Source organism: Chiloscyllium plagiosum, chromosome 15 (genome assembly GCF_004010195.1).
Source record: "Chiloscyllium plagiosum isolate BGI_BamShark_2017 chromosome 15, ASM401019v2, whole genome shotgun sequence".
Taxonomy (NCBI): Eukaryota; Metazoa; Chordata; class Chondrichthyes; order Orectolobiformes; family Hemiscylliidae; genus Chiloscyllium; species Chiloscyllium plagiosum.
In genome coordinates, this window is record NC_057724.1 from 34,345,698 (window position 1) to 34,360,481 (window position 14,784).

The 14,784-nt window shown below is 40.4% G+C and overlaps 1 protein-coding gene across 1 annotated transcript in view; it reads right to left on the bottom strand.

Annotated features, from left to right (window-relative positions):
- Positions 1 to 4,091, bottom strand: part of si:dkey-251i10.3 (uncharacterized protein LOC553498 homolog) — a 48,946-nt gene extending 44,855 nt beyond the window's left edge. Inside the window, exon 1 of the mRNA XM_043704671.1 lies at positions 3,940 to 4,091. Within this exon, the coding sequence (XP_043560606.1) occupies positions 3,940 to 3,989 (50 nt within the window). The 5' untranslated portion in view covers positions 3,990 to 4,091. The remainder of the gene's footprint in view (positions 1 to 3,939) is intronic.
- Between the last annotated feature and the right edge of the window lie 10,693 nt (positions 4,092 to 14,784).

The following is a 14,784-nucleotide window of genomic DNA, read 5'->3' on the forward strand; positions in this document are numbered from 1 at the left end:
CTTACTTTCTGTTATATTGAATACAACAGCTCAGAGTCGAAGAGTTGGGGCTAGAAAAGGACAGCTGGTCAGGCAGCACCCAAGAAGCAGAAGAATCGATGTTTTGGGCATAAGCCCTTATCAGGAATGAGGCGTGTCGGCCAAGGGGGCTGAGAGATAAATGGGAGAGAGGGGGAGATAAAGGGAAAGGTAGCTGGGAATGTGATAGGTAGATGAAGGGGGAGGTGGGACTGATAGGTCAGAGAGGAGGATGGAGCGGATAGGTGGGAAGGAGGATGGACAGGTAGGAAAGGGCAAGAGAGCGGTGCCAAGTTGGAAGGTTGGGACTGGGATAAGGGGGAGCTGATGAAGAGCTTATGCCCGAAACATTGATTCTCCTGCTCCTCGGATGCTGCCTGAGGGGCTGTGCTTTTCCAGCACCACACTCTTCGACTCTAATCTCCGGTACCTGAAGTCCTCACTTTCTCCTAGAACACCTCAGAGTCAATTTTGAATTATCTAGGTTTCTGAGTATGCGAACTTAAATAATGGAAAGATACATGGCTCGACGAAAGAAATACAAAAAAAATCACCTCTTCAAAAAACAGCAATTGGATCTACAGATTTCTTGAAGTAATATCCCCAGTTTCAGCAGAAATGCTTCATAAAAGCAGATAGAAATTTTCGTACTAAACAAATTTATAAACACTCAGCCCCTCAGAAAATATTCTTCAGACTAAGGAGACACCAAAGCTAAAAAAAAGTACTTCCTCAAACCTTGGTGACAGGTGGATTTTGGGAAGCCATTTTTAAAGAAATGGCAGTGAAGTATAGCAAAGGAATTTCAGAACCTCGGACTTAAATGTTGCCGAAAAGGCAGACCCGTTACCAGAGTTTTTTGTCATACATTCAACAGAACACTTGCAAAAATGCCACACTTCAAACAAATACAACAATTAACATTACTAAAGACATAGGTGCAAGGGAGGAATGCATACTCTGCGAGGTCAGAATTAGAGCAACAGAGAGTTGAAAGAGCTGGATATAGAACTGGAGAAGGTTTTTGAGACAGATTGGGAGAGATCATGCATGATTAAATAATACAGATGATATGAAATTTAATATAGATCTTATAGATCAGCAAAAATATGGATGTTTATGAATGGAAGTTACCAGAAATTTTACTAATTGAATTTTATGGATAGTGGAAGTAGCAGAGCCACACTTAAGCAATCTTTTACAGAAGGAAACAAGTTTCAGAGTGAACGGGGTAGAGGTACAAAAGAAAAAAGTGCTGTAGAGGTGCCACATGGCAGGTCGATTAGCGAATCAGGAATGTTTGGGATTGATAGTTCTTTGGCAGCATGGATTAGATGCTGGCTGAAGGTTAGGAAAGAGAGTAGGTATAGATGGGCATTTCTCAGAATGGAGATGAGTTGAACGCAGTGTTCCCCAGATATCAGTGTAAGGATCCTTGCTTTTTCTGATTTATATAAAGGATTTGGAGATGGGTGTTAAGGGCAAAATCTCTACATTTGCAAATGATACTAAGCTCAGGAGAATAGTAAATTGTGGGTATGATACCGAGTGACTTCAGAGGGACATTGACAAGTTGGCCATATGGGTAGACGCCTGGTAGATAAAATTCAATGCACAGAAATGTGAGGGAATGCATTATGGCAGAAGCAATACAGAGAGACAATACAAGCTTAATGGTACAACATTGAGGGGAGTACGGGAGCGGAGGGACCTTGGGGTGGCCAGGCAAGTTGAAGCAGCTGTGAAAAGGCTTATAGGATCCACAGGTTTATAAATAGAGGTAGAGAATAAAAGCAAGGAAGTGATACTATACCTCAACAAATCATTGGTCAGGCCACATTCAGAGTATTGTGTTCAACTCTGGACACATTATGTAAGGAAGGATGTTATAGCCCTGGAAAGAGTTCAATGGAGATTTTCTCGAATGATACCAAGAATTAAGGATTTTAGTTGTAAGGAAAGATTAGACAGACTGGGCTTGTTCTCCTTGGAGCAGAGAAGAACAAGCGGTGACCTTATTGAAGTGTTCAAAATTATGGACAATTTTGACAGGGTAAAAAAGGATCTTCTTTCTTCATTAGATAGTATGTCAGGAACTAGGAGTCACAACTTCAAGACTGTTAGCAAGACAGCTAGAAGTAACATGAGGAGAAACTTCTTTACTCAATTGTTAAGATTTGGAATGTACTGCCTGGGAGAGTGGAGGAGGCAGATCCCATAGGAAGTTTCAAAAGAGAACTGGATTTATATTTGAAAGGGATAAAGTTAGAGGGCTACGGAGATAGGGCCGGAGAACAGGACTTACTGGTAACTCTTTCAGGAGCCAGTACAAACAATGGGTCAAATGGCTTTCTTCATAGAACCATCGGATCCCTAGGGTGCGGAAACAGTCCCTTCAGCCTTATAAGACCACACCGACCCTGTGAAGGGTATCCCACCCAAAGAGAAGGGTATCCCACCCAAACCCATTCCCCTACCCTATTACTTTGCATTTAGCCAGAATTAAAACATCCCTGAATACTATGGGCAATTTAGCATAGCCAACACACCTAACCTGCACATCTTTGGATTGTAGGTGGTAACTGGAGCGAACCCATGCAGACACAGGGAAAATGTACAAACTCCACACAGACAGTCGTCCAAGGCTGGAATCGAACCTGGGTCCCTGGCGCTGTGAGGCAACAGTGCTAACCTCTGAGCCACCATGCCATTCTGTACTGTAAAATTCTATGTTCCAAGGTAGAGATCAGAGTAGCCTCGATAACAAATAAATGGAGTCCAAAACTTAAGATTAAAGTTGAAAAGGACACCTAAATTGTGAATACTTCAGTTGGCCTGAGATAGTGCTAAAGGGAAGACGCTCTTGGAAAGAAAGCAGAGTCGGCCTATGAGTTTGAACTGAAGTCTGTTTTTCGTTGGTAAAGAGGAGGAAGTTGATTGAAAACAGAAATGAGTAGCAATTGACCTTTGAATTGTGTAGGCTGGCTGTGCTAATCATTGTCATTGAAACACCAGGTTGGACCCTCTACTTATCTTCACCACCCTGCTCCACCTACACTATCTGCAGCTTCCCCTACACCCACTCCCAGTCCTGAAGAAAGATTACACCCGAAATGTCGACTTCTCCACCTCCTGATGCTGCCTAGCTTGCTGTGTTCTTCCAGCCTCCTGCCTGTCTGCATTGAAACATGAACAGCACTTTGTTCTTTAATGGACTTGCGAGCACAGGAGATCAAAACACAGATTACATAAAATACCCTCCCACTTCTGAACATGTAACTATGAGCAAACTGTGCATTGCAAGAAAAGAATACTGGCACTTCTACACTATGTCTCAGTCATCAGAAAAATTAATAACGCTTTGAAGCAGAGATTTTATCACATAGGCAAACAATGCTGCAATGATGTCTTGGCAAAACTCAAATAATTGGAAACTTTGTTTTCGGGTAACAATCACTGAATAATTCATTCTGATGATGGTACCTAAAAGATGCATGTGCTTCATCTGGCCTATTATAGCATATCTCTGAAAAGAACTATTTGTTCAATTTACTTTCTAAAACTAACTTGCTCCAACGCTTGGGAGAAACGCCACGAAGCTGCTGGAAGCGCTGCTATGCCAACAGGTGAACTTATTTTAGTTGGAGGGGCGAATTCAATCTCAGTTCCACCATGTGCTGCGTTGTCACCAGCCGTTAGCAGATGTGATTTTATGTCCAGAGATGATCAGAGTCAGTAACGTCACCAATAAAGGAGCAATTTGACTTTAGCCCAGGGAAGTGTAACAGCCTTGCGGACCCTCTCTGAATTACTGACTGATGTGTCTTCACCGAGACACCTCCTATTGCCATAAACATGCTGCAGGATCATCGACAGAGCCCACTCAACATAGAGTCCGGTATGCCGGAAACTCGATCTTACCTGCACAGTCCTTCCCCCTTTCCCTGCACCGGCTCCATTTCCTTCACCATCTCTCAGGCCCCGCACATGGATCCAACTACCGTCAAGCCATACACTTCCGGTAACGACCAACTGTCGCAATGAACAGGCGGCCTGCCGTAAATCTGGCCAGGCGTAAGGGTAACCATGGGAACAGGCTGACAGCTTGGTCCAAGGGCTGACTTCAACGGCGCAGATGTGCTGCAGGAAAAGGTTATACTGTGACACGCTACAAGAATAATCTCTTCAGATCCCTTATGAATGTGAAGCAGGTAGAATGCATATAGCAATCAAGTGAGCTTTGTAATTCAAAAACATTTTAAATATTTTTTAAACAAAGAAATGCGTCAAATTAGGATTTATTTTATAATTTAGGTTCTGAAAATCGGACTGTTTCAACTCATTGAACAAGATTTGACTGCTATGTGTAATATTGGCTATAATATTTGATGTTTGTTTTAAAGTTGCAAACGTACTTGTTAAAAATGACAAAAGAATAATAAAGATATTTGCAGTAAATATATTTTGCATAACTATAAAGACCTACTTGAACAAAACAAATGTAGGAAAGTAACTTTTGGAAAAATGCAATTTGAGATGTTTTTAGATCAATTAATTCAGAGATATTGTGACACACCTCTAGAACACGTGGGACCTGAACATAACCTAGAGATAGGGACATTCTCACTGCACCATTTGAGTCCCTCAAAATGCAGTTGTATATATTTGTTAGTCAATGCATTCAGATATGTTATTACACCTATAGGGCAGATGCGATTTGAACCCAGAGGAGACAACACTAACGCGTCACAAGACCTCTGCATATTGCTGTTCAGATGTGTAATGCCACACTTCTTGGACCAGATGACACCTGAACTGAGGATGTGACCACTGCACCACAAGAGCCCCTCCTAATTCTACTGTAGGCATTTTCTAATTAATCTGTTCAAAGATATATTACATACCTAAGGAGTAAGTAGGACTTGAAGCCAGACTTCCTGGTACAGAAGTAGGGGTATTATCATTACACGACAAGAGCCTTTCAAAATGTAGAACAAATAAAATTACAGCACAGGAACAGGTCCTTCGGCCCTCCAAGCCTGCACCGATCCAGGTCCTCTATCTAAACCTGTCATCAATTTTCCAAGGATCGGTATCCCTCTGCTCCTTGCCCATTCATGAAAGATCCCTGCCCATTGATGAAAGAAATTGTACCCTTAGTGTACTGGCTAGCTTGTCATGTGAACTGTACCTATGCTGTCAATGCCTTGTGTGTAGTCATTAAAAACATTTCAGTTGAAACATAGTGTCAAAACAGTGTGCCTGAAAATATGTGGATTTTCAAAGCTGCAAGAGAACCAGGAACTAAAAGTAACAGAAAGGAAGATTTTTTAAAAAATAAGGCCACACATTTTTCACTTCATGCTGCTGTGGAAATGAAAGGAGATATGAAACAGAATTAGTTTTTTTTCCACAACTTGAGTGGCAAAACCATGAATTAGCTACAGACTTAATTTTGAGCAATTAAGAGTAACAATCCAGCTGTCAATACTAAAGAAAGTGTTGTACCAGCTGTTTGTGGCTTAAATCTCTAAGGAGGAGAAATGCCACATAGAAGAAATTTTTCAAATTTTGAAGACTTAGCAGCAGTATCTATTCAACAACCGAATTCGATGGAGAGGAAGACTATGAATCAGCGTATGATTGCACTGATACATCTCATGGAATCCTGAGAACTTAGACAACTGGAAGATGACCTCCTTAGATCTGCGCGAAATAGGTCACGCAAGGTGCTGATCCAAACTAAAGCCCACAGTGGTGAGCTTGAGGCTGCATGGTTATAAGATACTCATCCCAAAAGAACAAATAAAGCTGAGAGCCCAATAGGATGGGAAGAATAAAGATCCATACAATAGATTTTCAGCAAAATCCACCAATCTCAATTGAAGCAAGTCTAAAGCTTGGACAAGTAACTCTGATGTGCTGGTGGTTCATGATAATTTATCTGTTGCTAGAGTCTAACTACTTGTCATAAATAGTAATTCTATTAGGTATGGAAACTGGTCCATGCTTTCTGTCAATCTTGGTCTAAAATAAAGGTAAATTGGGGAAAAAAAAACAAAGAACTGTGGATGCTGAAAATCAGAAACAAAAACAGGAATTGCTGGGAAAACCCAGCAGGTCTGGCAGCATCTGTGAAGAGAAAGCAAATGTAATGTTTCAGGTTCACGAACCCTTCTTCAGAGAAGAAATTAGGACTTTCCACACTTCAAAAAAATCTTTGACTTCTCTGATGATTCTAAGAGTAGCAGGGCTTTATTTCCAGTGTGCCACTCCAGTGAGATGTAATAACATCCAGAGAGAGAACTTTTGTCTTTCTTGTGAACATTTTAATAAATAGCTAGGAGAGAAAAAGTGATAGTGGAGCATGACCGTAATCCACTTGAAAGATGAGGTGACAACCTGAACTGTCATCTTGTACAAAAGAAACAGTCATTTTCCTCAAGGAATGAAAAAAAGATGCTGAAGTGCATCTATGCAAGCCATCAAGTAATTGACTCAAATCTGAGGAATGCTAGAGAATAGTTGCCTAAACATGAACAATAAGACTGAAAGACCACATCAGCCAGTACAATGACACATAACAAGCTATGATGGCTAACAATGTGTTATGATGTGTGACATTGCAGTCAGACCATGGATGAAGTTTGAAATAGACCATTTTTTGTACGAATTGATTATCTTATCACCGTTGACTACTGTGCTGACTATTAGGAAATAGTCCAGCTAACTTCAAAAACTACCAGTGAGATTGTAGCATACTTAAAAGCATACTTCAGTCATTAAGGCTTTCCAGATATTAAGATAATTGATAACTAATTATTCATGAGTGAAGAACTCAGCCCTTCACAATAGATTGGGATGTTCAACACTACTTCATCTCCAGATTATCTCCAGTCAAATGGAAAGGCTGAGGCATCAGAGAAAATCACCATGATGATCATAAAGAAAACAAGTAGTTGTAGCTCCCTTTGTTCTTAGAGTTTCCTATCTACTATTTTCCAGCTTGTCCTGCAAGAAAAATTGGAATTGCTTAGTGTCACCCTGTGAATGGGGACTAAAGAAGTCCAAAGCAGTGTATCATGTTGAATAGCAATGTGTGTATCCAAGAGAAGTCTCTGCATGGAAGCAAATTCTTCATTGTGAAGAATAAAAACAAAGTGAAATTCATTCAAGTGCAATCAAGAATGGTATCTTAAATCACCTCTGGTCCCAAAGAGCTTTTCAGCTGATGAAAGTGTGTTTGAAGAGTTGTTTTATAGGGAACACAAATTTGAGATCCCATAAGTGGCAATAAGGTAAATGATTGGATAATTTGTTTTGGCAATGTTGGTTAAGAGATAAACATTGAAGCAAGGGAAAGTCATGTTAGGGAAAATGCATGATGTTACAGGACATATTCAAAATAAGAAAATTGGCATGACAGGTGTTATCATGTTCAGCCACGTTTTGACGAAAATATTCCTCTTTGTCCTAAATTGTTCACCTCACAGCAATCTTAAGATGTTAGCACCATACAGCACTTTTTTTAATATCGATATATAGAATGAAAGATTATATTTTTAGGCTAAGGGATGGCAATTTTAAAACAGAGATGATGGACAGTTATTTATTTCAAAGGGTCGTGAATCTATCGAATTCAATGTCCCAGTCTGCAATGGATGTCAGGACACTGTATAGATAAATTTTTAATTAGTAATGGATCAAAAGGGTTATGGGAAGCATGCAGGAAATTTGAGTTGAGGCCAAGATGAGGTCAACCATGATTGTATTACATGGGGGAGTAATAATGAGGACTGAATTGCCTACTCATGCTCCTAGGTGTTATGCTGTTATGGGTTTTGGGTGTTGCTGGCTAGTCCAGCATTTCTTGCCCAATTCTGTGCCCTGGAACTGAGTGGTTTGCTAGGTCATTTAAGACGGCTGTTAAGAGTGAACCACATTGCTGAGGGTCTGGAGTCGCACGTCAGCATATTGTGGAAGAAGGTAAATTTCCTTCCCTAAAGGACATTAGTGAATCAGGTTGGTTGATATACAATTAACATCATTTTCCATGGTGCAATTGAAACCTATGTCTACAACATATTATCCCGGGATTTTGGATAACTAGTAGTATTACCATGGTGCCTTGTCTCCCCATTGATATCATGATGGCTGCTCTAAAATTATTATTTTCCTGCAACCTCTCAATATTTTTTCCCAGTTATTCATGGGATATTGGAATCACTGGCAAGCCCAATATTATTGTTCATTCCGAATTACCTTTAGGAAGGTAGTGGTGAACTGCCTTCTTGAACCAACACAGTCCTTGTGAAGTGGGTACTCTCAGTGTTGTTAAGAAGGGAGTTCTGAGATTTTGGTTATTTGATATTGAAGAAACAGCAATATATTTGTGAGCCAGAATGGTATACAGTGTGTTCTTGTTTAACGTGACAGTTGCATTTGTTACAAGGTTTCCATGCCCTTAAGTTTTTCCAGAGAGGGGGTAATTGGCTAGGCTCCAACTATGCTAGGTTTGAAAGGTTTATTGAGGCCCTTTTTGTTTACCTCTAACGGATAATACCTCCGACCTAAGACTTTCATGTCTTAAAAGAAAATGGTAAATCAAAGGGGAATGTATAGCTAGCCTTCGTTTAGATTAGAGGTTTTGATTCAGTTCAGCAGCAGTGTGTGTGACGAAAGCCTGCTGGTTCTTTCCCTCCTTCTGCCCTTCTGACTTTGTAACCTAAAAGCTTTTTGTGTCATGTTTACTCTTTGTGCTAAGGGGTCTGTTTATGGGGATTGTTGCGTGTATTTTCAGAACAGCATCATTAAGTCGGGATAGTCTGTCGGGTTTTTGGATAGGATAAGTTATCCGATATTCTATTTTCTGTTCTTTGTGTTTCATTCTGAAACTTTGTAAATAAAGTGTTTGTTTAAAACTTGGCGGTCGAATCAGCTAATTCACTCCGGGAATATCCAATATACATGTACCTAAATAAATAACAAAGTTACAGTTTCAGCTTCCTGCTTAAAATGTTTTGAGGGGTCAGGTCTGGTCCATAACACATTCTTCTACACCCTCCTGTTTTGAAAAATTGTGCTATGGAAAACCGCTAAAGAAAATCGTGCTGTAGAAGATCGCTATGGAAAATCGCTGTACCTGTTCAGTAGAAAGTTCGCATTATCCAAACAGTGTCCACAATTCGTCAGTTGTACTATAGCCAATTCACATTGGACAAAACATGCATTATGATGGGAGGGGAACTTGTTGGTATTGGTACTCCCATGTACCACCTATCCTAGGTTAATAGGAAGTAGAAGTTTCTTCTTGAGAGTTGTTGTCAAAGAAATCTGGATAAGTTCCTGAGGTAAGTGCAACATATTAACAGTACAAACATGGTGTGAAGCTAATGAAAGAAGTTAATGTTTAAGGTGGTGGATGGGTGGTGGATGGTCAATGAATGTTTGTCCTGAATGGTGGAGAGCTCTTTGAAAGCATTAGGAGCTGCACTCATCCAGACAAGTGCAGAACATTACAACATGCAGATGAATTATGTCTTGTAGATGGAAGAGACAATACTGATGCATTTCTAACCTTATTCATAAATACTAGGTAGATCATCTATCTTCTCCTCAGGTCTCTGACATCACAGATGAAAATCTATTGCCAATTTCATTCATTCCACGTGATATCACAGAATGACTGGAGGCATTGTATGCTATAAGAGCTACAGTGCCTGACAACATTCTGACAATAGCTCTCCGTACAGTGACATTGCTGGCATTTACCTGACAAAATAAGTAATTGCTTAGGTAAGATCTAGCCAGATAATGCAGCACAGATTCAATCCAAGCTAATTATTGCCTTATTGTCCTCCTCTCAACTATCAGCATATTGCAGGGAATAAGTTGTTGACAGTGCTATCAAGAGATAGCTTTAACCTGCTCACTAATGCTCTGTTTAGATTTCACAAGAGCCACTTGGCTCTTGACCTCATTACAACCTTGGTCCAAACATACACAAAAGAACTGAGTTCCAGAGGTGAGGTGAGAATGATTGTCCTTGACTCTGTGCAGCATTTGACTCTGGCTGGAAGAATTAGACTCAATGGGAATTATAGGAAGATCACTCCACCAATTGGAAAAATTGTTAGATGTATATCATTTCATTTCCAGGACATCACTGCATTAATTCCTCAGAGTTGTTCCCTAGGGACAGCCATCTTAAGCTGCTACATTGGTGTCCTTCCCTCCATCTTAAGGTCAGAAGTAGGGATGCCTCAAGGACTGAAGCAGTCCATATCTATGAGCAGCGCTTCCTGGACAAGATGCAGGCTTGGGCTGATCAGATGGAAGTAGCATTCACAGTATTAAAGTCCCAGGTAATGACTAAGAATTCTCTAAGAAGAAAACCTAATCATCTTCCAAAACATTCAATGGCAACATCATTGCTGAATCTCCAACAATTAATATCCCTGTGCTATCACTGTTCAGAAACTATAGTGGACGAATCATATAGATATTATGGCTACAATGTCAAATACTGGGAATTCTGAGGTAAATAACACTTTCTGATCATCCATTGCTTTATTATCAACCAAGTCTGGATTGAATACTCCCCACATGGAGGGGTGAAGCTCCAACAACATTCAAGAAACTGGACACTATCCAAGACACAGTAGTCTACGTAATTGACTCCACTTCCACAAGCATTCACTCCCCCCAACTAATGATACACAGGAGCAGCAGTGTGTACCGTGTACAAGATGCTCTGCAGAAATTCACCAATGTCCCTGAGACAGAGCCTTCTAAAACCATGACCATTTCCATCTAGAAGGACAAAGTCATTAGATACATGGGAACACCACCACCTGCAAGATCTCATCTAAGCTAGTCAACATTATGACTTGAAAAAATATTGCCATTCCTTAAGTGTCATTTGGTCAAAATCCTGGAACTCTCCCTAATTGTATTATAGTATACTATTATGGACCAGTCCAAACCCCTCAAAATAAATTAAGAAGATACTCTAGACCCTAACATTTTCTTATTTTAAAGGCAAGTGCCAGCCATTGCATTCCAAATACAATTTGATTGATCAAACTACCAGTCTTGAAGCAAAACACATTTTATTCATAGACTATAGTTAAAATGCAATGAAAAAAAGAAGAAATTGGAATAACAACTCTATTGGAAATCTTAACAAAACAATAAATTATTTAACTACTAAACAGTAACTGTTCCAATACAGTAATATCCCATAAACACACCTTTGGCAAAGGCAAATTCAGTAAAATAGATTGTCTCATATGCAATTCTCCAGTCCAGGAGGAAAAAAAATCAAGAGAAAACTCTGAGAGCGTGATATACTGCAGCTTCCAAACTCAGCTTCAAGAACCCAGCAACCATTACTGAAAAACTAAAATTAAAATTCTTGGTTCTGTGGGAGCTTGGCTCCACCCATTCAGGCTACTTCTATTATTTCAACTTTAAAAAAACTCCAAGGCCTCACTAGTTGTTCACCTTACTGGATTCAAATAGACAGCTTAATCCCTCTGTCATAAAACTTCATATTAAAAAAAAGATAAAATACACCCCTTAAAGCCACAGTATTGTTACAGTACTGACACCAAATGGACAGCAGAGGTTCAAGAAGATAGTTCATCACCATCTTCTAAAGGGCAACAAGAAATGCAAAATAAATGCTGCCTTTGCCAGCAACACCCACATCACATAAGTGAATGAAACAAAACATTTCTATGGTAGACTTGTAAGATATGCAAAAGATTGGCAATAGTCTAACTACCAAATTTCATCTAGAATAGAATGGAAATTGGGTGATCACTATATCAGACACTGATCCACAATGTGGTAAGTTGAAAATCTAGCTTATTAATAGCGAGATTGCACACATTCAAATAATTCTATTAGTTTTAAAATAGTGATGGAAAAGGATAGACCAGATCTAAAAGTCAAAGTTCTAAATTGGCAGAAGGCTAATTTTGACGGTATCAGGCAAAACATTTCAAAAACTGTTCTCAGGTAAAGGGACGGCTGGAGAATGAGAAGCCTTCAGCAATTGGATAACGTGAGTCCAGAGATAGTATATTCCTGTTAAGGTGAAAGGAAATGCCGGATGACGAAAGAAATTGAGGTTTTGTTTAAGAAAAAGAAGGAAGCATATGTTAGGTGTAGACAAGAGAGGTCAAGTGAATCCTTAGAAGAGTATAAAGACAGTAGGAGTATACTTAAGAGGGAAATCAGGAAGACAAAAAGGGGACATGAAATAGCTTTGGCAAATAGAGTTAGGGAGAATCCAAAGGGATTTTATAAATACATTAAGGACAAAAGAGGAACTAGGGAGAGAATATGACCCCTCAAAGATCAGCAAGGCAGCCTTTGTGTGATGCCACAGGAGATGAAAGAGACACTAAATGAGTAAAAATCCTGATGAAGGGCTTTTGCCCGAAACGTCGATTTTGCTGCTCGTCGGATGCTGCCTGAATTGCTGTGCTCTTCCAGCACCACTGATCCAGACTTCTTGAAAAATGTCCATATTATAGAGGAGGAGGTGCAGGATGTCTTGAAACACATAAAGGTGGATAAATCCCCCGGACCTGGTCAGATGCACCCTAGAACACTGTGAAGCTAGGGAAGTGATTGCTGGGCCCCTTGCTGAGATATTTATATCATCGATAGACATAGGTACGGTGCCAGGAGACTGAAGGTTGGCTAACGTGATACCACTATTTAAGAAAGGTGGTAAAGACAAACCAGGGAACTATAGACCAGTGAGCCAGATGTTGTTGTTTGGCAAGTTGTTGGAGGGAAGCCTGAGAGACAGGGTTTACACATATTGGGAAAGGCAAGAACTGATTAGGGATAGTCAACATGGCTTTGTGCATGGGAAATCATGTCTGACAAACTTGATTGAGTTTTTTGAAGAATGAACAAAGAGGATTGATGAGGGCAGAGCAGTGGACGTGAGCGATATGGACTTCAGTAAGGTGTTTGACAAGGTTCCCCATGGGAGACTGGTTAGCAAGGTTCGATCTCATGAAATGCGGGAAGAACTAGCCATTTGGATACAGAACTGGCTCATAGGTTGAAGACAGAGGGCGGTGGTTTTACAGACTGGCCTGTGACCAGTGGAGTGCCATAAGGATCAGTGCTGGATCCACTATTTTTCATCATTTAGACAAATGATTTGGATGTGAACATAGGAAGAATAGTTAGTAATTTTGCAGATGCCACCAAAATTGGAGGTGTAGTGGACAGTGAAGAAGGTTACCTCAGATTACAACAGGATCTTGATCAGATGGGCCAATGGGCTGAGGAGTGGCAGATGCAGTTTAATTTAGATAAATGTGAGGTGCTGCATTTTGGGAAAGCAAATCTTAGCAGGACTTATACACTTAATGGTAGGGTCCGAGGGAGTGTTGTTAAACAAAGAAGTGCAGGTTCATAGCTTCTTGAAAGTAGAGCCACAGGTAGATAGGATAGTGTAGAAGGTGTTTAGTATGCTTTCCTTTATTGGTCAGACCATTGAGTATAGGAGTTGGAAGGTCGTGTTGCACCTGTACAGAATGTTGGTTAGGCCACTGGTGGAATATTGCGTGCAATTCTGGTCTCCTTCTTATCGGAAAGATGTTGTGAAACTTGAAATGGTTCAGAAAAGATTTACAAGGATGTTGCCAGGGTTATAGGATTTCAGCTATAGGGAGAGGCTGAATAGGTGGGGGCTATTTTCCCTGGAGCATCGGAGGCTGAGTGGTGACCTTATAGCGATTTATAAAATCAAGAGGGGCATGGATAGAATAAATAGACAAAGTCTTTTACCTGGGGTGGGGGAGTCCAGAACTAGAGGACATAGGTTTAGGTGAGAGGGAAATGATATAAAAGGGACCTCAGGGGCAACTTTTTCACACAGAGGGTATTATGTGTAAGGAAGTGGTCGAGGCTGGTGCAATTGTAACATTTAAAGGCATCTGGATGGGTAGATGAATAGGAATGGTTTAGAGGGATATGGGTCAAGTGCTGGCAAATGGGACTAGATTAGGTTGGGATAACTGGTTGGCATGGACGAGTTGGACCGATGGGTCTGTTTCTGTGCTGTGCATCTCTATGTCTCTGTGACATTCAAATGGATGGATTGAGTTCTTTCAGGCTTCCCCAAATAGTAATAACCTAACATGACATATAACTGAAGAGAAAGAAATCAGCTTGCAAAGAATAACAATTAATGACTTAGCCTTGGATAGATTATTTAGCAGGTCAGTTCATGTAGTGCATTGTTGTGAATTATTTAACAGACAATACAAATAGATAATAGACAATAGACAATAGGTGCAGGAGTAGGCCATTCTGCCCTTCGAGCCTACACCACCATTCAATATAATCATGACTGATCATCCTTAATCAGTATCCTGTTCCTGCCTTATCTCCATAACCCTTGATTCCACTATCCTTGAGAGCTCTATCCAACTCTTTCTTAAATAAATCTGGAGACTGGGCCTCCACTGCCCTCTGGGGCAGAGTATTCCACACAGCCACCACTCTCTGAGTGAAGACGTTTCTCCTCATCTCTGTCCTAAATGGTCTACCACGTATTTTTAAGCTGTGTCCTCTGGTTCGGCACTCACCCATCAGCAGAAACATGTTTCCTGCCTCCAGAGTGTCCAATCCTTTAATAATCTTATATGTCTCAATCAGATCCCCTCTCAGTCTTCTAAACTCAAGGGTACACAAGCCCAGTCGCTCCAGTCTTTCAGCATAAGGTAGTCC